The sequence below is a fragment of the Bacillus rossius genome, chromosome 17, assembly GCF_032445375.1.
Source record: "Bacillus rossius redtenbacheri isolate Brsri chromosome 17, Brsri_v3, whole genome shotgun sequence".
Taxonomy (NCBI): Eukaryota; Metazoa; Arthropoda; class Insecta; order Phasmatodea; family Bacillidae; genus Bacillus; species Bacillus rossius.
The window spans coordinates 36,068,303-36,091,297 of NC_086344.1; the positions used below are offsets into that span (position 1 = coordinate 36,068,303).

The window sequence follows — 22,995 nt, forward strand, 5'->3', positions numbered from 1 at the left end:
CTAACAGCCGTAAATCATAATCTTTTCAAAATATTGTCGCACTTATTTGTAACGCCAGACATAAACAACAAACATTCGCTACTCTCACTCTCTAACAAAAACTATTATCCAGTAGCACCAACAAGAAAAGTCAACGGGAATGGTTGTATAATCCTGAAAATGTTTTTCCGGACATGTATTGTTATCGTCGTTGCTTTAAGTTTGCAGCAAAGGATTAACCGAAATGAACTTTTGCTTAATGTTGTTTTATTTGTAGTCACCACGTGTTCATTTTGACTTGTTCGTTGGTGCCGGCAGTCAAATGGGTTTTATTTTTGTGCGAGCAGGAACGTTGGTTGCCTTGGATGTTTCAGTTTCAACATGGCAGAACTGATCGTGTGTTTCGATCATGTGATGTAGAAGTTTCTGTGTTGTGAGTAATTTCCATGTGCTGAGGCGGTCGTTTTACTTTAGAAAACAGTTACCGCGTACTTTGCGAACATGGCGGACCCTAAATCGCCGCCCCTGAACGACATAAAACGTCCGGAGGAGGTGGTTCGAATGGCTATGAAGGACAGCTTGAAGTTCGCCGTGCTTATCGGTCTGATTGAAGTCGGACAGGTGTCCAACCCTGAGGTTGTGAACACCGTTCTGCATTTGGTGAGTGGCACGTTTCCGCTCGACGATCGAGCCCCTTTTTTTCTGTCTTAACATCGTATCGATCGTGTTCCCCTGGTGTGCATGAAGTGTTAGGTTAAGTGACTAAGTGTTGACAGGCAGTGTCACGCCCCCCTCTTCAAAAAGGGCAGGTGTGACGCTACCTTGCCCATATCCTTCCAAGTTGGTAGCACGTCGTGTAACACTGTCTTCCTGTACGATGCACGGCAGTGCATAAGTTTTAGAAAAAAACTAATAATGGTGCTCTCCAAAGATCATTACTTTACCCAATCTACACACGTAGTTAATCTTTCAGTCCACGTCGCGTCGGAAGAAAAAAAAAACAGATCACTTAATTTTTCTACATCCTGTATCGCATTTGCGATGACGTTTTACCTCGTAACGTTCGAATCAATCGCACGTTGACCGGAAATGTAATTGGCCCATGTGCGTGCACTTCTAGATCTTTTACTATTATTTTAGGGATAAAAAATAAACGTGCTGGTAAGCCTGTCATGCCCGGTTGCATGATCACACGTAATTTTTTTTTTTAAACTCTTAAACTAAAAATGCATCTATTTCTATTAAGATATCAGGAATACAGATGTACAATTTTGCAAAGTGTCAACACGGGAATGTAAATTATAATTCTCTTACACGTATAAAAATTCCTGAAACAAAGATAGGCAGATGACGTATATATATTTTTTTGTAGTATGTAGTTTAAAAAAAGTCAAACTATTGAAATAGTATTAAAATATTAATATCCAATTTTAAATAGACACAGGCTGTAACGGATTCACTAATCTCGGTATTTCTTCGCCTTTTTTTTTTTTTTTTTTTTTTTTCGTGTTTTGTTTAATCATTAAGTTATGTATGATTTTAAAAAAATTTAAATTCAAAAAAATAATTATACCTAGGTTGTGTTACATTTGTAATCCTTTCAAGTAATACTCTTTGCATACAATTTTGTTTTTCTCTGCTACGTGTATAGTTCTGATTACTTTTTAAGACATCAAAAATTAGTTAAAACATATTTTCAAAAGGGCTGTCTTTTTTTTTTTTTTTTTTTTTAAGTTTAAGTTTAAGCTAAGCAAAGTACGTATTTAAAAATTCGCGCAAAATTTCCACGTGGATATCGAGATACGCCTTTTACGAAAATCACTTCAGTTTATCTGTAAAACCGTAGTTGGCAATTTAAATCACCTATATTGATAGTTTGATTAGTTTTTGGTGATAAATATCTACTACCTACTACCTACTACCTACTACCTAGCGAAGTTTCTACTACGCAATTAAATTAGCCCTAATACATTTCAGTTCGGCCGTGGTCAAATAGGTTTTGTGTGTGGTGCAAAATTGCAGCGCACGATTTGCGAGTTATAACTGGAATGTCTCGTCACTTGTTTGACCGGTTAGATTATTTTTAGGCGTTCTTTTTTTTTTTTTTTGATAGCTTCTATACCTTTTGGAGGTGTCGTCTAAACGATTGTAAAATTTCTTGAAAAGACACATCTCTCGCATGAAGTCTTATCAAGCAAACACTACAATAACCTACGAACGCTGGTCTCGCAGTTTTTTTGTAGTACCTATTGTTTGCGTTCGTTGCATATTGAGTGGAACAGTTGGGCACCTAACTCATAATTTTGGGGAGGGCGAAATGACCCGGAGGTTTTTTTGGTTGTCATGGAATTCCTCAAAGTTGAATGGGGAGTTCGAAATTTGAAGAAGAAGAAGAAAAAGAAGAAATAAAGAGAAAAAAAAGACAGCCCTTTTGAAAATATGTTAACTAATTTTTGATGTCTTAAAAAGTAATCAGAACTAAACACGTAGCAGAGAAAAACAATATTGTATGCGAAGAGGATTACAAATGTAACAAAACTTAGGTATAATATTTTTTTTTTAATTTTTTTTTTAAAAATCATACATAACTTAATGATTAAACTAAACACGTAAAAAAAGGTGAAGAAATACCGAGATTAGTGAATCCGTTACAGCTTGTGTCTATTTAAAATTGGATATTAATATTTTAATACTATTTCAGTAGTTTTTTTATGGTATATTTTCAGTTGCATAGTAGACTTCAGAAAAACGGTTTATAAACTGCCACACACAATTTATATAAGAAATTATATATATAATTTTGCGTTTGTATTAGAGTAACGTAATGTAAACGAGTCTATTCAAACTAGAAAGGTTTTTATGTTCCGTATATTAACATGCGACTCTATTCTGCTCGGGGTCTGTATTAAAGGCACAAAGCAGATTAGTCTGAACATTTTTTAAAACAAAATTGCTATAATCACCATCGCAAACTCGAATAATGTAAAATATTCATTGGAATTAGAATTAAGGAGGGTGTTTGCTACTATCGCTGTTACCATAGTACCTTCACTTCTTGCAACAACAAAAAATCGTCATTAAAATTACTTAACCCTGAATGCGTATTTTATGTTCTATTCGTATTGGTGTTAGCATGGAAAGAATTTGACTGTTCGTTCGCGGCCAGTTTATTTTCCCCCTTGCTACGCCCGACCTTGGCGCAGATTTTGAAGTGGGGTGGATTTACTTAGATGTTTGCCGCCTGCCTGACTTGACGATGCCCCAGCAATTGCCATTACGATATGGAGAAATAATTAATTTTAAGTTGTAGGCCTATATCGGCTTTGTAACGCAGTCAAATATTTAGTCACAATGTCACTTAATGATGAATTTTGTAAAATTGTTCCTGGAACTACAAGTTTCATGATTTCACCGTAATCACGTGAATGCTGAAATATTTTACCACATTTTGTAACGAAAATAATCAAGTTGGGGAAATGTACATCGTTATTCTATTAAATACAAGTTCGTATTTTTTTTTTTTTACAGTTCTTGTTTTGTATTGCTGGTTGTACAGCTACCAGGAAACATACTATTTTTAATGTGGATTTGGTTTCGTATAATATTAACGATGATTATTTTCTATTCATTTCAGGGTTTGATATGAAATAATATAAATTAATTTACGGAACAATATCCAAGGGAAAAAAAATTGGTTGTCTGTAAAGTCGGTTTACGGACGATAGTTTAACGTGACAACGTCATAACAAAACATTGATGAAATGATAGTTTAGTTAAAGTACTAAATTTAAAAGCTACTTTTGAAAAGCCCGCCTTAACCTATTTAATATAATAGTAGATTCATAGGCCAATCGAGTGGAAGAGAGATAGATGCGGCGCAAGCGTACAATGAGCGTAACGGGACAACGTGCAACGGGATAATGAGCGTAACGGCACAATGAGCGTAACGGGACAATGAGTCTTCCTTTTTCGTGCGTGCAGCCGGCGTTCATCGATTTATTAGACGTCACATCAAAATAAAAAAAAAAAGAAATTTTCCCGTCTCAAATGCATTGGAACGAGGACGCCTGCTCGTTTTTTTTCTAAAACCGCCTGTAAGTTGGTGGTTTCCGTGATCACCAAGGTGAGACTGGCTATACCACGTGACAAGCTCTGTTATCTGCTCGGAGATAAAACCCCCTATCTGCCGCCTCGACGCTGCCAGGCGCTCCCAGGTGCAATCTCAACCCGGGTTTAAAACTGCGCGAGAACGTAAGGGGTCGTTACCACAACGCCGAATGTCAAAATTGACCACAACGCCGACAGCTAGAAAACTGCTGTGTACCACAACGCTGAAATAACAACCGAATGAATTTGTGTGTGTTTCTTAAATGTACCTTAACGCCGAAATACCACAATCAAATCTAACCTTACCTAAACTAACCTAACCTAGCGTAATATAACCTAACTTAACCTAGCCTATCCTAGCCTAGCCTAACCTAACCTAACCTAGTCTAACCTAACCTAGTCTAACCTAACCTAGTCTAACCTAACCTAGTCTAACCTAACCTAGTCTAACCTAACCTAACCTTTGTGGCAGTCCTGCAGTGACATTTTTCGGCGTTAGTGTATTTCGGCGTTGTGGTATATCGGTGTTGTGGTGCGTCCCCGAACGTAAGAAATGCAAGACGGAAGAGAAGTTCAGTAACGATGTTTTCAAACACCCGTTTATAAACTACGCAAGATGAAAAAAAAAAAAAAAAAACCCTGCATCTCGAGCATCGACCAACTCTCACCTTTCTTGCGTTTTACGCCTTCCACTTTTTTGAAGTGGACTGTGTCGAAAACTTTTAAAGACGCAGACGTTATGTGCATAGGAAGGCCACGATTTGTCTGTTAGATGCATCGCCGGAGATACGGAAATTTCGCGCATTCATCTAGTCGCGAGTCAGAATGCAAGCAAATCTTCACACTCTTCGCACTGCGCTCGTGATTGGACCACAGTTATCTGGACACGCCCCTCTACGACCGTGAGCCAAAGAGATTCCCAGCTGGGAGAGAAGTGAGCGAATCAAGTGGTGCCCGCATTAATAAGGATAATAAATGAAGTAGCTTGGCTTCTGGGTTGTAGCCGTGTCCTTGGCTACCGGTAGGTAACTGTAGGTAACTGCTCCCTGATGATGGCGACTGCAATGTCGACCGAAACGTCGGGTGAATTATCCGCCAAGGACACGGCTACAACCCAGAAGCCAAGCTACTTCAGACAATGCCCGTGAAATCACGCGCACATTATTAAGGATCATAAATGATATCGATTAGAAATCAAGCGATGGGAAAAGCGAACATGGGTTGAGCACATCCATGACTTTTAATTTATTGTACCCTGAGGCCAGCCGAATCCACGAAATTCTCGGGTGTCTCTCTACATCACGTACCTTGCAATTTAAAATATTTTGATATTTTGTTTGACATGGAACAGGGCGTAGTTTCGGCCACTTGTTGAAGTCAGCAACTTGTGAAATGGTGTGGTCACGGTAGTTTTAGTCGTCCTAGAATAAATATGAAGTTGTTTCCTCGCGGCCTGTAAAGAAAATTTGTGATTCCAACGAGGTATAGGTCTGACTGACATGGCTTTGACATGCCAAAAATCGGGATAAATGGTTGTAGCAGAGGTTGTTTACAGCGGTTTATACAATACAGTGCATATAATATTCTTTATGGTTGTAATTATAAGAATGAGAAGGTAATAAATTTTTTATGTCGTAATGTTTTTTTCAATAGTTTGGTTTATACAAACCTCATTATTACAAAGTGCTAAAATGATGGTCCCTTCAGTTTTGTAATAATGAGGTTTGTCTGTATACAGTACAATGAATGGTATTCAAAACAAAATGTAATAAAATTTTCTACAGAAAGAAAATATATAATTGAGTGTTATCTTTAAAAGATTTGTGCAATGGGAGTGCATGACTTGATGTAAGTTTTTGGACATACGCCATTGCTAAGAACTTTTTCTGTTGAAGAAAAACTAATAAATAAAATAAATAAATAAAAATAAAAATAAAAATACTCAAAAAAAGATACAAAAAACACACAAAATTAAGCAAACAATTGCTGTTGTCAACAAGGATATGAACACCACAAAATATTCCGAAACAGGAATATGGTCAGCAAACAAAGAAAAAACAAAGAAAAATGTACTAAGAGAACGAAAAAATCCCCACAAATGATGACAACACAAAAATATTGAAACCCAAAATAATTCAGCACAACAGTTGAAGCGAGACAAAAAACATGACAAAACGAAAAAACAAACAAATACAATAGTTTTACCTAAACAGAAACAAGCGACGTTTCGGTAACTGCTATCTGCTCCCGTCCTCAGGCAGAGACGCACATGGTACGGAAACACAGGTGAGTCGCACCTGTGTTTCCGTACCATGTGCGTCTCTGCCTGAGGACGGGAGCAGATAGCAGTTACCGAAACGTCGCTTGTTTCTGTTTAGGTAAAACTATTGTATTTGTTTGTTTTTTCGTTTTGTCATGTTTTTTGTCTCGCTTCAACTGTTGTGCTGAATTATTTTGGGTTTCAATATTTTTGTGTTGTCATCATTTGTGGGGATTTTTTCGTTCTCTTAGTACATTTTTCTTTGTTTTTTCTTTGTTTGCTGACCATATTCCTGTTTCGGAATATTTTGTGGTGTTCATATCTTTGTTGACAACAGCAATTGTTTGCTTAATTTTGTGTGTTTTTTGTATCTTTTTTTGAGTATTTTTATTTTTATTTATTTATTTTATTTATTAGTTTTTCTTCAACAGAAAAAGTTCTTAGCAATGACGTATGTCCAAAAACTTACATCAAGTCATATAATTGAGTATTGATCTTGTTCAAAAAAGGAAATGTATCCGTGAACTGTGGAAACAGGAAAAACTGTACACAGTAATTGTTTTTTTTTTTGTAAATGGAACGGACATATTCATGTAAAATTACAGACATTTGTTAATTTGTACATTTACATGAAAACAAATGTATCACTACAAAATACTGAATGCAGTAATACTGGGTTCGAGTATATATGCTTTGTGTTGTCCCAGTATCTACAATAGTTAAAGTTATTTGCAAATTAAAGTCCAATAATGAAATATTCGGTGATCGTTTTCATGGGTTTGAAAAAAAATTTATGCTTGAATTAAAATATAAAATAATTCCCCAAATTTCGTAAGGAATGCTCTTTATTATCTCGAAAAATCGTATTTCATACATGCAAATATAACCACAGCGTTGTGTTGTAGTATTACAAACAATTTTTTAGCAACTGGTTTCCAAGGGAATTTTTTTTTTAAAAATTTCAGAAATTTTTTCTTCTGTGTACTAAAATGAAAGCCGACAGTATCAAAACGATAAACTCTAAACAAACTTAAAAAAACAAAAAAACAAAAACTGTTGGCAGCGCACATGGTGGCCAAAGTAAACTGCCGGTATCCACCAGGGAAATATATTTTTATTTGAATGCGAACGGCTCTATTTTTGCCGGATTACAGAATGTGCCGAGCCACGTAATGCCGAATCGAAGATTTCTCTCTTTTTTTCTCTCTCTGTGCGTGTGTACATTTCGTTCACTTTGAGGTGCAAAGATCCGTAAATCCAGTGCAGTTTCGAACAGCGTACGAACGCGCAAAAGAAAGCGGCGGTGTATTAAGGAACATCAGACAAGAAAGAGGCGTAGTGGAAGATGGTAATCCTCGGTATAATGTCGGGCGGTTCGTAGACTAGGATTTCACGGAGAAGGTCGGTAATGATACAGAAAAAGGACTACGCTATCCGCAGTGGATACATAACACAGACGACGCTACATGTAAAGAGACTGTTGATGAAGACACAGCAGTTGAAAAAAAAAAAAAGATCGGAACCCCTCTCAAATTTAACGACGCAATTTCGTTATCGTGAATTTGAGGAAAGGCAGGACCCCAATAGACACCACTCTTGTTTCAACAGTTTTCAAGCCATTAAAATTGTTTAACATTTAATATTTAAAATTTGCCTTCGTAGCAGGGTTGGCTGATTTAAACCACGATGGTTTTGAAAACACTTTCATAAACCAAGTGGTTTTATAAAACACTAAATATTTTTTTAAATAATGTATTTTTAGTTATAATATCTTAAAGTTTTTAAAGAAAGTAAAAATCCACTGTAATGACAACAAAAGTTTCGTCATTAATGTTTCTTGTGATTTACAGGAAAAATAATATAAATCTTATTTAAATGAACTGAATAAGTTGTAAATAATACCTAGCTAAATACGCATCTAAAATTAAAAATATTAAGTATTTAAATCCTATTCTGTGGGAAATCCCAGACTGTACTGTAAATCCCCTTTCTGTGGGGAAACACCCATTCTATGGAGAATACTACTCCTGTGGGGAAATACCCTTTCTGTGGATAAGTCTCAGTCAGATGTGCAGATTAGCCGGGACTTCAGTTCTTTGATGTTATAACTTTCCTGGTTCAACATGAGCGGCAGAAAGCGGGATGTTGTATGGCTTTCATTTGAACATTCTGAGAACCAAACTAATCAGCGTAATAAAAAATCTGATTAAAACCTTAAAAAAAAAAAGGTTCAACCAAAAAAATTCAGTTTTTTTTGGACATACACTATTGCACTTTTGCACTGTTTGTCATGGGAAATTTCCGAAAATAAAAAATGAATAAAAATATGAAGATAAAAAATTTACAGGAAACAAGACTGAATCAGCTGATGTCGGACAAACGGAACCAACGATGAAAATAAAGACAGTACTGTGGACAACACAACACGACAGCACTGACGAACACAGATTATTTCCGATGAGAACAGTTGCGACGTTTCGGGAACTGACTTCTGTTCCCGTCATCAGACACAAACAGACAAAACAGTGAAAAACTGCAATGGCATATGTAAAAAAAAAAACTGAATTAATCAAAACTCCCCATTGCATGAATCAATTAAATAACGGGAAAACAAAAAAAATAATACGTGATTTTGTCCAACCCTACAGTGTACGCCCTCTCCCCTATAACCCCCCCCCCCCCCCCTAATCCACCCTTCTCATCTCGGGGTGGATCCGGACTTCATGGTTGCTCAAGTGCTGAATACTTTATTCCAGAGAGAGAGAGAGTGAAAGAAAGAGAGAGAGAGAGTTACGCAACGCATGCACTTTTCCGAATGAGTAGTCGTGAATAATAAATAATGTCGGGGCTATCAAACGCAAGCTGAAAAGAATACATCCCTCTCATTGGAATAATAATTAACTAAAAAAAAATTATATTACTATATAAGTGAAGCTACGTGTATTCTCGTGAAATTAGGATTTTGCCAGGAGACGCCATTGCTGTGACGTGTAGTTGAAGTCACATTTTTAACCTCGACATCGCCATATTGTCCCGCCCTAAAAAAATTGCAGAAATGTTGTTCGTTAACGTGTGGTGATGATGTAGGTTAGTAAGTATGAATTAGAGTCACCGTCGTTGAAAAAAGTACCTTCCATAAAATAACTTATTCCTAGAGACCTGTAAAATTCGCGATTTCAAATCCCTAAAGGATAGACCCCATGATCCTCTATGCACTCGTGCAAATTACATCTGCTGATTGGTTACCGACTCGTAACACCTGTTGACTGGAATGATCGTGATTCGCTAATTCTTCTGTTAAAGATTTTTCATCGGCGCAGGGTCCTTCAGATAAACTGTGGCCCAATCACTGAAGCCAAATAATGTCAAAAGTATTTGGACTCTATCCTATCGCGAAATGAATCCGCGAATTTTACAGGTCTCTACTTATTCCACAATGCAAACATCACGCTTCAGTCAATGTCTCGGGCCTCTAACCAATATGGCGCAGCAGTCATCTGATGGGTTGTGAAAAAAGGGGGGGGGGGAGATTGCTTCACCCCACGTAACATGTAATCATGCAGAAGTGGCCAACCCCTTGTGTATTTTTAATATGCTACGAGTGCTACGACTAACAGTGTCTTAGGAGAGCCCCGTGGGTTAGCTATATTTACAACACGTTACAATAGTTGAAATCGATTTTACCAACCTTCAAAATGTACTAACGAAAGAAAGTTTGTTTGGACACCATTGCGTATTGCTTCTTAACAAAGGAAATTCTTATTATACTTCACGTTTTGCACCGACATCAAACCCCTCTCTTTAAAAATAACACGGGTCAACAGGATTTCTTTTGTGCCTAATATTTGGAACTGATTTTTTAGCTAGCGCTGAATCTAATTATGAAATTAGTTTTTTTATTCTATCAGCTCTACTTTTTTGAGATAAACGAAGCTTGAAATGTGTTATTCTGCACAGTGAGAACAAATATGGTTCAATACCAATTGCTCACTTAACGACAATGATAAAAACGTATATCACCATAGGCTTTGGTCTTGGAGAGTGTGTGATTTGTGTGGACTTAAAAATTGGAAACTTTTTTCCTTGGACAGCAAAGTGGCCACACCAAATATCCTTTTTTCTTGTGCCTCTGCGATAGCAGAGACAAAACACACCACTGGGCTAGACAAGAGTGGCATAAAATTTATGGTAGTACTTTTTGATAAAGTCTTAATTAAAACTTTTTTTTTTGTTATACCAACTGCGACGAGGTAACTTTCTGAAAATTATTATTATTTTTTGTTTTTCCATACTTTTCGCAGTGTTTAAACGCTTACAACTTAGCGTCTGTATTCTCGTTTTGAAAACGTTTCTTATGAAAAAATTCATGATTAGAAGGAATTAAAAAAAAAATCATCATGGCAAATGAGGCCGAAAAAAATGCGTTGGCGAAAAAAAATTCTGAACTCCAATTATACTGTAGTATGGTGTGCCCATGCCACTGGTTCCTTCCTTGTGATTGGCGGCCGTCTGCAGGAGAAGTCGTTGCCTTGTTTGACCGAGCCACTCAGGACGAGTTTGCTTTCGCACTGAATTATTGTGATTGGTGTGTTGACAGTAGACATTCGCCAGGAAGAAACATGACCAATCACGAAGGACAGACGATGCTACTGCGTTTTAACTCTTGGCTAATCTCGAACATTTTTCGCGGAAAATTCTTACACCAAAAGATGAGTTTTTCTGACGTGACAACGTCTAATAAATCGATGAACGCCGGCTGCACGCACGAAAAAGTGTCCCGTTACGCACATAGTTCCGTTACGCTGTGTCCCGTTACGCTCATTGTACGCTTGCGCCGCATCAATCTCTCTTCCACTCGACTGTTTATAAAGTAAAGTGAAAAGTTAATGTGGTTTTCATTGCTTATTACAACATTAATTTCGGCAATATAGGTTAATTATTCTTTGAATTTAAAAATCTGATTACTAGTATAATTTCAAGTATTTATTCTTTTATTATAAAAAAATTATTTAATTTTGTTCATAAATTATGCAATCATTTCATCAATGTTTTGTTATGACGTTGTCACGTTAAACTATCGTCCGTAAACCGACTTTACAGACAACTAATTTTTTTTTCTAGCAGGGAAATAATTCGGGTTCGAACCATGGACCTGGTACGGATGTAGAAAATTGCGCGCGCTAGCCATGACTGTGGATGTTATTTGATTCCAACATGGAACGTCTTTTATGCCAATGCATCCGTTGAGGTTATCTAAACTCGTAACAGCTTTGTTGTGTCCGCGTTTGAATGCAGTTTTATTGGCTCGTTAAAAAAAAAGACGGCTCTGTGTCAAATAACTTATTGAATTCTAATAATTAACTCAGCTAAGAACCGCGTGTCTGAGTGACATTCGTAAACAAACAAGGGCTCTAGCAGGCAGGGAAAACTCAGGGCATTGAGAAAATGTATCTTCAGAACCTTGAGAAAACAGGGAAATCGACTAAATGTCATTTACCGAAAAGGAAATAGTAATTTTTAAAACCAGTTTGTTGTTCTTGAATTTCAAATCTCATTCTGTATTTTTAATAAAAAAAAAACTTAGTGTACTTACAAATTAATCAATATCATTAACGTTAGAGAATCAATCAGAGAATCAAATACGTTTGATATATTTGTCTGCAACACAATCAAATGTCAATAGTTATTAACATGTTCAAATCAATAATGTTTTTTTTTTAATATTTTAATCACATATAGTGTTTTTTTTGTTACAGATTACCAGCGTTTGTTACGTAGCATTGGTGGGGGGAATTAACCATGAAAATTGTGTATTTCGCGGGAGATGATGTCATTATCAGCTGGACTCTGAGTTGAAAACGTTTTTCCCATGGGATTGTATCTAATTAGATTCATATCATCTTGCAAGACTGATTGATGATACAGGGAAACATACTTGGTTGGAAAAAAAAACAGGGAACACTCGGGAAAATGTCAAGATACAGCGTGACACGTATTTGAAAATGTTTTTCCGTGGGTTTGTATATAATAAGATTCATATCATATTGCAAGGCTGATTGATGATACAGGGAAACATGCTTGGTTGGAAAAGTAAAAAAAAAAAAAAGGGAACACTCGGGAAAATGTCTAGATACAGTGTGTGTGGGAAACCGGAAAAACTCACTGAGGTATGTTTACGTCAGATTATTTTCGACTAGTTATCGTAGTATATCGTACATTCAGTGCTGCACAGGAAAGATATTGTAACCTTGTACAACACATGGCTACGATTTTTTTTTTCAAGATAATATAGAGTATTTATTACGAAAAAAAATTAATTGTGGTTTCCCTCAAGCATAATATTTCTTAACACTGGAAAAGATAAACGAATACCTACTTAAAGAAATTTGATTTGATTATGTTGTATAATGCTCGGTATGTGCGCAGTTAACACTGGAAAGCTATTCAGGGAACGGTTTACAAATAACATTTCAACTATTGGAGGTACTGGGACAACACACAGAGCATACGTACACGCCAGGGTAAAGAATCAGAACCCGGTATTAACTGCGAACACTATTTTTTTTGTAGTGATACAGTTGTTTTTCATGTGAATGTACAGATTTTACAAACGTACAGAGTTTTTTTTTTGGACGTAATAAACGTTGTGGGTTTCCTGCGGGAAAAATTTCGGGTTTGATGGTGGTGGTGTGGGTGGGGGGGGGGAGGAGGGGGGGGGGGGTTAATCCAGGTCGTAAAGAGTACCGAATTAACGCAGAGTCTGCAGGTCCATTGAAACCGCTCTCCACTCAGAACCGTGACAAAGTGGCGGTGTATCCAACCTTTCCTCTTTTAAATTTTTTTTTTTCCCCCGACCAGAACTCGCGCCTGGTACCACGCTTCGTTCATCCGACAGCACAGCCAGTGCTTATTACGTCCGTAGTTAATACTGGAAACGTTTTTAAGGGAACAACACACAGCATAAATTCACGCATAAAAATTCCGAACCGAGCATTATTGCAATTGTACAAATATCTGCAATTGTACGAGCTCCAACTGTCGCTCTTACGAGCTCCAACTGCCGCTCTTTCGAGCTCTATCTGCCGCTCTTACGAGCTCCAACTGTCGCTCTTACGAGCTCCAACTGCCGCTCTTACGAGCACCAACTGCCGCGCTTACGAGCTCCAACTGCCGCTCTTACGAGCTCCAACTGCCGCTCTTACGAGCTCCAACTGTCGCCCTTACGAGCTCCAACTGCCGCGCTTACGAGCTCCAACTGCCGCTCTTACGAGCTCCAACTGCCGCTCTTACGAGCTCCAACTGCCGCTCTTACGAGCTCCAACTGCCGCTCTTTCGAGCTTCTACTGCCGCTCTTACGAGCTCCAACTGCCGCTCTTACGAGCTCCAACTGCCGCTCTTACGAGCTCCAACTGCCGCTCTTTCGAGCTTCTACTGCCGCTCTTACGAGCTCCAACTGCCGCTCTTACGAGCTCCAACTGCCGCTCTTACGAGCTCCAACTGCCGCTCTTTCGAGCTTCTACTGCCGCTCTTACGAGCTCCAACTGCCGCTCTTACGAGCTCCAACTGCCGCTCTTACGAGCTCCAACTGCCGCTCTTTCGAGCTTCTACTGCCGCTCTTACGAGCTCCAACTGCCGCTCTTACGAGCTCCAACTGCCGCTCTTACGAGCTCCAACTGCCGCTCTTTCGAGCTCTATCTGTCGCCCTTACGAGCTCCAACTGCCGCGCTTACGAGCTCCAACTGCCGCTCTTACGAGCTCCAACTGCCGCTCTTACGAGCTCCAACTGCCGCTCTTACGAGCTCCAACTGTCGCCCTTACGAGCTCCAACTGCCGCTCTTACGAGCTCCAACTGCCGCTCTTACGAGCTCCAACTGCCGCTCTTACGAGCTCCAACTGTCGCCCTTACGAGCTCCAACTGCCGCGCTTACGAGCTCCAACTGCCGCTCTTACGAGCTCCAACTGCCGCTCTTACGAGCTCCAACTGCCGCTCTTACGAGCTCCAACTGCCGCTCTTACGAGCTCCAACTGCCGCTCTTACGAGCTCCAACTGTCGCCCTTACGAACTCCAACTGCCGCTCTTACGAGCTCCAACTGCCGCTCTTACGAGCTCCAACTGCCGCTCTTACGAGCTCCAACTGCCGCTCTTACGAGCTCCAACTGTCGCCCTTACGAGCTCCAACTGCCGCGCTTACGAGCTCCAACTGCCGCTCTTACGAGCTCCAACTGTCGCTCTTACGAGCTTCTACTGCCGCTCTTACGAGCTCCAACTGTCGCCCTTACGAGCTCCAACTGCCGCTCTTACGAGCTCCAACTGCCGCTCTTACGAGCTCCAACTGTCGCCCTTACGAGCTCCAACTGCCGCTCTTACGAGCTCCAACTGCCGCTCTTACGAGCTCCAACTGCCGATCTTACGAACTCCAACTGTCGCTCTTACGAGCTCCAACTGCCGCTCTTACGAGCTCCAACTGTCGCCCTTACGAGCTCCAACTGCCGCTCTTACGAACTCCAACTGTCGCTCTTACGAGCTCCAACTGCCGCTCTTACGAACTCCAACTGCCGCTCTTACGAGCTCCAACTGTCGCCCTTACGAGCTCCAACTGCCGCTCTTACGAGCTCCAACTGTCGCCCTTACGAGCTCCAACTGCCGCCCTTACGAGCTCCAACTGCCGCTCTTACGAGCTCCAACTGCCGCTCTTACGAGCTCCAACTGCCGCTCTTACGAGCTCCAACTGTCGCCCTTACGAGCTCCAACTGCCGCTCTTACGAGCTCCAACTGCCGCTCTTACGAGCTCCAACTGCCGCTCTTACGAACTCCAACTGTCGCTCTTACGAGCTCCAACTGCCGCTCTTACGAGCTCCAACTGTCGCCCTTACGAGCTCCTACTGCCGCTCTTACGAGCTCCAACTGTCGCCCTTACGAGCTCCAACTGCCGCTCTTACGAGCTCCAACTGCCGCTCTTACGAGCTCTTACTGTCGCCCTTACGAGCTCCAACTGCCGCTCTTACGAGCTCCAACTGCCGCTCTTACGAGCTCCAACTGCCGCTCTTACGAACTCCAACTGTCGCTCTTACGAGCTCCAACTGCCGCTCTTACGAGCTCCAACTGTCGCCCTTACGAGCTCCAACTGCCGCTCTTACGAACTCCAACTGTCGCTCTTACGAGCTCCAACTGCCGCTCTTACGAGCTCCAACTGCCGCTCTTACGAGCTCCAACTGCCGCTCTTACGAACTCCAACTGCCGCTCTTACGAGCTCCAACTGTCGCCCTTACGAGCTCCAACTGCCGCTCTTACGAGCTCCAACTGCCGCTCTTACGAGATCCAACTGCCGCTCTTACGAACTCCAACTGTCGCTCTTACGAGCTCCAACTGTCGCTGTTACGAGCTGCCCGTCGACCTGGCCAGCGGGCGGTTAGCGGGAAGGCGCTAAAATATTTACTCCCCGTTGACCTTCGCTCGCGAGACGTCCGCATCCGGTATCGCATCCTGCTCTGGGGAGACTCTTTCGCGTCGCTCAGTGACGTTCATCGCCGTTCCTCCTACTGGACTTCTTGCGTTAACCGTAAAGCCAGTGTGTGTCTCGTGCAGTAATAACAAATAGCCAGACACCTGCAAAATTCGCGGATTCATTCGGTGATAGGCTAGAATTCAAACACACATACCTCTTAGATAATTTTGCAATTGGCTTACTGTTCATCTGGACGAATCTCAACCAGTTATAAACCCTCAACCAAAGAAGGATCGAATCACAGACAAACCAGCTGAGACGACTTACAAGTCGGCAGCCAATGAACTTGCGTCATTTGCCCGAGTGTACAGGGGTATGTGCAGTCTATCCTGAAGGCCATCGAACCCGCGAATTTTGCAGGTCTCAAAAATAGCTTGACACAAGGAGTTAAAGCCCTTGAAAACGGAAATAAAATGATAAAGCAGTTCAGTATCGGAATCTCGAAATCGACCCCCCACCTAAACTTTAAAACGCTTTAACTTTCGATTGCTTTGAAAAATAAATGAACGAAAAGTGCACCACATATTCTCAAAGAAAGTTTAATTCTCTACAACTTTCTTTCTTGCGGGGTTCCTGTATAAAACGTAAGGCAAAAGAGTTGGGAGGGCAAGTTTGACGAAAGACGTGAGGCGCTACGTTTTTTTCCTGATAATTTTCCATTTTTTGTCTGCTCACCGCGCTAGAAGCACCAGCGAGCGTCGCGCTTATCATCCCGCCTCGCCGACACAGATACGCCCCTGACTAGGCGCCCCCCCCCCCCCCCCAAATTGTAAGTACTTGTTAAGTGCTGTTTATCTCCTCGTGTCTTTTCGTAAACGACCTTTACGTCCTCCAGCAGTTCGTAAACGGAGCAATATTCCGTCTCATTCGTCTTGCCGGGCTCGCGATGACGTGGGCATCTGTTTGGACAGTGGAAAGAAAAAAATATGTTTTCACGGGAGAGTCTTAATTGTCCCAGGCATCTAGGGGTTCGGGTCGTTTCATGCTGCTGTCGAGCTGTCTCATTGGTCGAATGCAGGGGTGACTCCAGGGACTCCAACGCCGGTCATTCAATGACTAGCGACAGGAAAAATTCGCGGTTTCAATGGCCTTCATGCACATTCTCCTGTACACTCGGGCAAATAACGCCAAGTTCATTGGCTGCTGACTTGTAAGTCGTGTCTCGGCTGGTTTGTCTGTGATTCGATCCTTCTTTGGTTGAGGGTTTATAACTGGCTGAGATTCGCCCAGATGAACAGTAAGCCAATAGCAAAATCATATAAAGGGTATATATGTGTTTAAATTCTAGCCTATCGCCGAATGAATCTGCGAATTTTTCCGCTCTCTATCAATTACCGATATTATCAATTCGTGTTATGTGTAGATACGGAAAATATTTTGCGGGTTCATTTCGTGATGTGCTAGTATTAAAAAAAAATAAAGTTGTGTTGAAGTTCTGTTTTAAGACGGTAAGAGTACTTTCGTATTTCGAAGGTCAAGCGCACTAAGTTTCTTCGCTATCGGATGAATGGCTTAGGAACGCATACGGGACAGAAAAAAAAAGGAGGTTGTCTGTACAGTCGGTTTACGGACGATAATTTTACGCTATAACGTCATAAGAAAACATTGATGAAAAATTGCATACTTTTTAAATTTTCAAATATTATTTACAGCTTTTGAAAATTTAATTTTAAATAATTTGTTTAAGTATAATCACGAACGACTAGTTAAAAAGCCCGCCTTAACCTGTTTGATATTATAGAAGATTTTCTCGCCCGGTGGTTGGCCGGTTCTTGCAAGCTCGGCTCAGTCGGAACGTGACAATTTTTCGTGCATGCAGCCGGCGTTCATCGATTTATAAGATGTTATCACGTCAACATAGTTAGGTATATCTTGGCGATTATTATGTTAATTTAACTAATTGCTTGGTAGCAGAGATTTAAACTATATTTAAAAAAAGCATGTTATTAATACTCCTAAAATTATAACAGAATTGGATATTTGTTGAAGAAATCTAACTGTTCCTGATGTTAGTATTATTTTTGTTGAAATCGCAAAAGGATACCTCCTATCTCGACATCGAGCTCCAACTGTCGTTTTTATGAGCTCCAACTGCTTAGTAACAGAGATTTAAACTGCATGGTATATATAAATCAGTAGAAGGTGGAGTATTTCTGGTATGCCACAGCACGACATATGAGGGCATAAAAAACAAAGATTGTTTGTCCTTTTAATAGCCTGTGCATTACTTCCTACAATCAATATAACTGTTTCAGTAATGCACTATGGAAGCTACTATCTAGCGGGTGGGTCGAAAACTTCTTCAAAAAAACTAGGTGTCAGCATCGGAAATAAGAGTTTATCCCGCGTGTCGTCAACCAGAGTCTAGACACCTGAAAAATTCGCGGGTTCATTTCGTGTTATGCTAAAATTCAAATAATTATACCTTAGTGCTGCTTCTGTCATTGGTTCACTGTTAATCTGGAGGACTGAGGGCCAATTAGAGACCCTCACTCATAGAAGTATCGAATCACAGGCAACCCAGTCGAGATGACTCACAAGTCAGCAGCCAATGAACAGTTGGCATTTGCCCGAGTGTGTAGAGGATATTGGAGTCTATCCTGGAGGTCATTGAACCCGAGAATTTTTCCGGTCTCTAACCAGAACTATAGGTGACAAGAGACTGGCTTTATGTTGCTTCTGCCGTTGGTACATTGTTGATCTGGAGGACCCTTAGGCCAGTTAGAGACACTCAGACAAAGAAGTATCGAGTCACTAGTCGCCCAGTGGAGACGCCTCACGAGTCAGCAGCCAATGAACAGGCGAGGTTTGCTCGAGTGTGCACAGGATCGCGGGGTCCATCCGTTAAATAAAGACTCAGTATTAAAAATTAATAAAAACCATGTTAAAATTTTAATGTAATATAGTAAAATAATCGATATCGATTTTAATTAATAATAAAAATCAATAGATATTGTTAAGATTTACCGGGTTCGTAAAGGATAGCCCAATTATTAGATTTTACTGCACACTACACAGTTTTATTGATGGCCACTACTTATGTCACTTACAATTAATCTTCTAAAATGTCAAATAATCAGTTGCACTTAAAACAAATGTTGCTTCCCCAGTCACTCGTTTTTACACACCGCACGCCTCGCTGGGCCGCACCTCTGGCGCAACTCTCGCCGCAGCACCCCTCGTGGTCCTCCGTCGCAGGACTCCGTCGCCGCCGACGCACTTGCCTTCGCCGAGGACCCACTCGACGTCTCGCTCGGAACTCCGCCGCGCCCGCGACTCTATCGCCTGGAAAATTCCGCCGCGGAAGAACTCCCGACTGAACTCCCACTGACTCAACTCTCTCGCTGAGGTCGACGTCCTCTTTTTTAGATATCAGCCGCCATTTCTGGAACTCACGAGCGCGGCGTTGGGCCAGGCGCGTCATTCCGCGCCGACACGACGGCAGAAATCTCTCGAAACACGTGTCGGCGGCTCGCGTAACTCCGCAGCTGGCAGGTTTCGGATGTCAAACTAACAGCGCCGCGCGGGGGGAGCGGAGGGCTGGAGGGAGATAAAGCGGCGACCCAGGTGCGCACTGCACATCTCATGTTACGGCGGCGTGTGATGTCAGCCCAGATAGCTCTGCACCTGCGCGTGACGTGGCCTTGCTCACGTTCGTAACAATATGCTGAATGTTTATTCTATTTTTTGAATTTTTAATTATGCACTAAATAATAATATGATTTATAATGCAAATAAATTATACACACGGGAACGAAACCTCACTGATATTAATACATTTGAAAAGGTTTATAAACACAATACCAAGCTCTAAAGTATATGATATAAAAGCACATATATGATTTTTATTTGTATGCGCGCGCATCGTAAAACTTTCACCGTCATCACATTATTGTAGCAAAATTATGCTGGAAAACACCCCACTTTAGGCTGCCAGGGTGCATTGTGGTATTAGAAGTGGCGTCGCTTTGGAAACCAAAATGGCGATGGCTGCGCAAGAGGATTGGATTTGTCAGGCCATTTAACTCTGTCGACCGTAATATATTCATCAGTGAATAATCTACCCGTCTCTCTCTTCCTCTCTCTCTCTCTCTCTCTCTCTCTCTCTCACCCGTCCTCTTTCTTGTCTCCCCGGGCACTCCTGGGTTTGTTTTGCTTCCAGCGAGTCTGCCGTAGGCTCCCAGTAGCCACACGGGTGTCGAATAAAACTTATCTAGGTGAGATTTCGATAAAACCGACACTTGAAGCAGAATTTCATTATTTCTTGATGAGTTTTCGTCATTTTATTGGTGATGCTTTATTCGTCTCCATGTCAACGGGCTTTTGCATTGCTGATATGCCTTCTGTGTATCCATGGTAATTTAATATGACGCGTGAGTAATATCGGATAGTTACCAGTAAATATTTTATGGCAGTTCCTCTTTTATATGGTCCGAATAATAATGATGTAGCTCGAGTCGAGAAGAGAGAGGGATAGATAAAGAGATATAGAGAGATATAGAAAGAAAAATAGAGAGGGACAGAGATAGAGATACATATAGATAGAGAAATATAGTGTGATAGAAACATAGAGAGATGACTACGGCATTATTTTAAACAATTTCATATTGAAGTTCATGCCCAAGTTTCGTATTTGTCAACATGAGAACACACAAACGTCGCTTGTTTCTGTTTTGGAAAACTATTGTGTTTGTTTCGTCTTTTCGTTTTGTCGTGTTTTTGTCTCGTTTCAACTGTTGTGCTGAATTTTTTTGGGTTCAATATTTTTGTGCGGTCATTATTTGTGTTTTTTTTTTTTTCGTTCTGTTGGTCCATTTTTCTTTGTTTTTATTTGTTTGTTGACCATATTCCTGTTATGGAATATTATGTGGTGTTTATATCATATTGACAACAGCAATTTTTTTGCTTAATTTGTGTTTTTTGTTTTTGTCTTTTGGGTTTTTTTTGTAGTTTTCTTCTACAGACATGCACGAGCTTAGAAATGGCGTATGTCCGAAAGCTTACATCAAGTAACACAGGAATTTGTTCGTTACCGGAGGTTGCTCGTCTCTGGCGAGTGGTGGAAGACTCGTTCACACCTGGCGCAGTGTAACTGTCATCGGCGTGTGTCCACAGGGAGGTCATTGACGAAGACGTTGACTTGTTTGCGTTGACGGAGCGCGCGGAGCGAAGCGCGCGGCCGACGGGTCGTTACCACAACGCCGAAATGCCACAACGCCGAAATGCCAAAACGCCGAATGTCAAAATTGACCACAACGCCGACAGCTAGAAAACTGCTGTGTACCACAACACCGAAATAACAACCGAATGAATTTGTGTGTGTTTCTTAAATGTACCTTAACGCCGAAATACCACAATCAAAACTGACCTTACCTAACCTAACTTAACCTAGCGTAATATAATCTAACCTAACTTAACCTAGCCTATCCTAGCCTAGCCTAGCCTAACCTAACCTAGTTTAACCTAGCCTAACCTAACCTAACCTAACCTAGTCTAACTAACCTAGTCTAACCTAACCTAGTCCAACCTAACCTAACCTAACCTTTGTGGCAGTCCTGCAGTGACATTTTTCGGCGTTAGTGTATTTCGGCGTGGTGGTAATTCGGCGTTGTGGTAATTCGGCGTTGTGGTAATTCGGCGTTGTGGTACACAGCAGTTTTATAGCTATCGGCGTTGTGGTCAATTTGGCATCTCGGCGTTGTGGTAATTCGGCGTTGTGGTATTTCGGCGCTGTGGTGCGTCCCCGCGGCCGACGACGGTAAATAACGCCGGGACATTGCGGGTCCGGCGGTGGGGCCGTGTGCGAGACGGGAGTGTTAGTTGGCGCTGTTTGCCGACGGGACAGGTCGACCGGCGGCTTGTTTGCACGCGGACACACGGGCTCCCGGTAGCGTGTTTGTTCGCCGCGCGTGGCTCTTCCCTCCGAACACGTGATCCTGCCGGGCCGTTCTCTCGTTCCCGGCGAGTCATTGTTGCCACGATCTGTGTGGGGAGAACTGGATGTTTTATTACAGTTTTATTAATTGCTAATAAATAATTGTTAGAGACCGGAAAAATTCGCGGATTCGTTTCACGACAGCCTAAAATTCATATAGTTACACCTCAGCGCTGCCCTCTGCTATTGGCTCACAACTCACCTGGACGACTCCGGGCCAGTGAGAAACACTCAACCGAAGCTGTGTCGAATCACAGGCCGCTACGTTGGGACACCTTCGCAAGACAGAAGCCAAAGAGAGGGTGACATTTGACCGAGTGTACGCAGAACTATAAAGTTCATCCTAGAGGTCATTGAACCCGCGAAGTTTTTCCGGTCCCTGATGATTGTACTTGAAAATGTCCGACCACCGATCCCTGGCACTTAAAAAACAAATGTTCACTCGCAAGTCACTCGACGTGTGTCAGGTTCCGCACTCCTCACTGGAGCCGGGCTCGACAGTGGTTCGCCCCTCACCTCGCACCTGTCCACACACACAGTCTCGCGCCACTCTCGAGGGGGTCTCTCACTCTCTCTACGAAATTCGCCGCGGGACTCTCCGTTGGAGCTGGCGTCGTTTGCTTAAAGTGCTCAGGGTTCGCCCTTCTCGAACCGACGAGAGAGGCGGTGACGAGTCGCGTCGTCCCGACCCATGACTCCCGAAACATCGAGAAAGGCGGTGCCCATTCACGCCACTCCGCGCGCGGCGGCCCGCAAAATTCGCAAGGCCGCTCAGCGATGGATAACAGCTCCGAGGAAGGACGATGCGCGGGGAGCGGAGGGTAAGGGGGAGGGAGGTAGCGACGACCCTTGTAATCCGGCCAGGCACGCGTAGCATGCCTTAAGTCAGTGGCCCGCACGTGACACGCCGCGTGACGCCAGTGGCCGTGCAGGGCCGTCAACCAGCTCCGAACCTGGCATCGCGGTCTGGTCTCTAGCGTTATTAACAAGGGCCGACAGAATTGTATCCCCTTGGAAAGGGTACCTTTCGTACTTTTGGTGGTGATAGTGTAGCTGGGTAGAAACTGGAAAGGTATCCCCCTCGGAAAGGGTACCTTTCAGGATTTTCTGTACAATGACACCGCAGAAAATAAATTGGAAAGGTACCCTTTCCGATTTCTTAAAATGCATATTATTTTCTGCTTTAAAATCGTGAAAGTTATCCCCTC

At 41.8% G+C, this 22,995-nt stretch overlaps 1 protein-coding gene across 7 annotated transcripts in view; it reads left to right on the forward strand.

The window, feature by feature from the left end:
- The first annotated feature begins 338 nt into the window (after positions 1-338).
- LOC134540806 (neurobeachin) overlaps positions 339-22,995 on the forward strand; it is a 987,386-nt gene continuing 964,729 nt past the window's right edge. For 5 of the 7 annotated variants that reach the window (XM_063383738.1, XM_063383742.1, XM_063383743.1 and 2 more), the window contains exon 1: positions 350-639. In XM_063383738.1, coding sequence (XP_063239808.1) covers positions 481-639 — 159 coding nt within the window. In that variant the 5' untranslated portion in view covers positions 350-480. Of the gene's footprint in view, positions 640-22,995 lie in introns of all 7 variants that reach the window. The other 2 variants (XM_063383739.1, XM_063383741.1) reach the window with 2 other exon arrangements.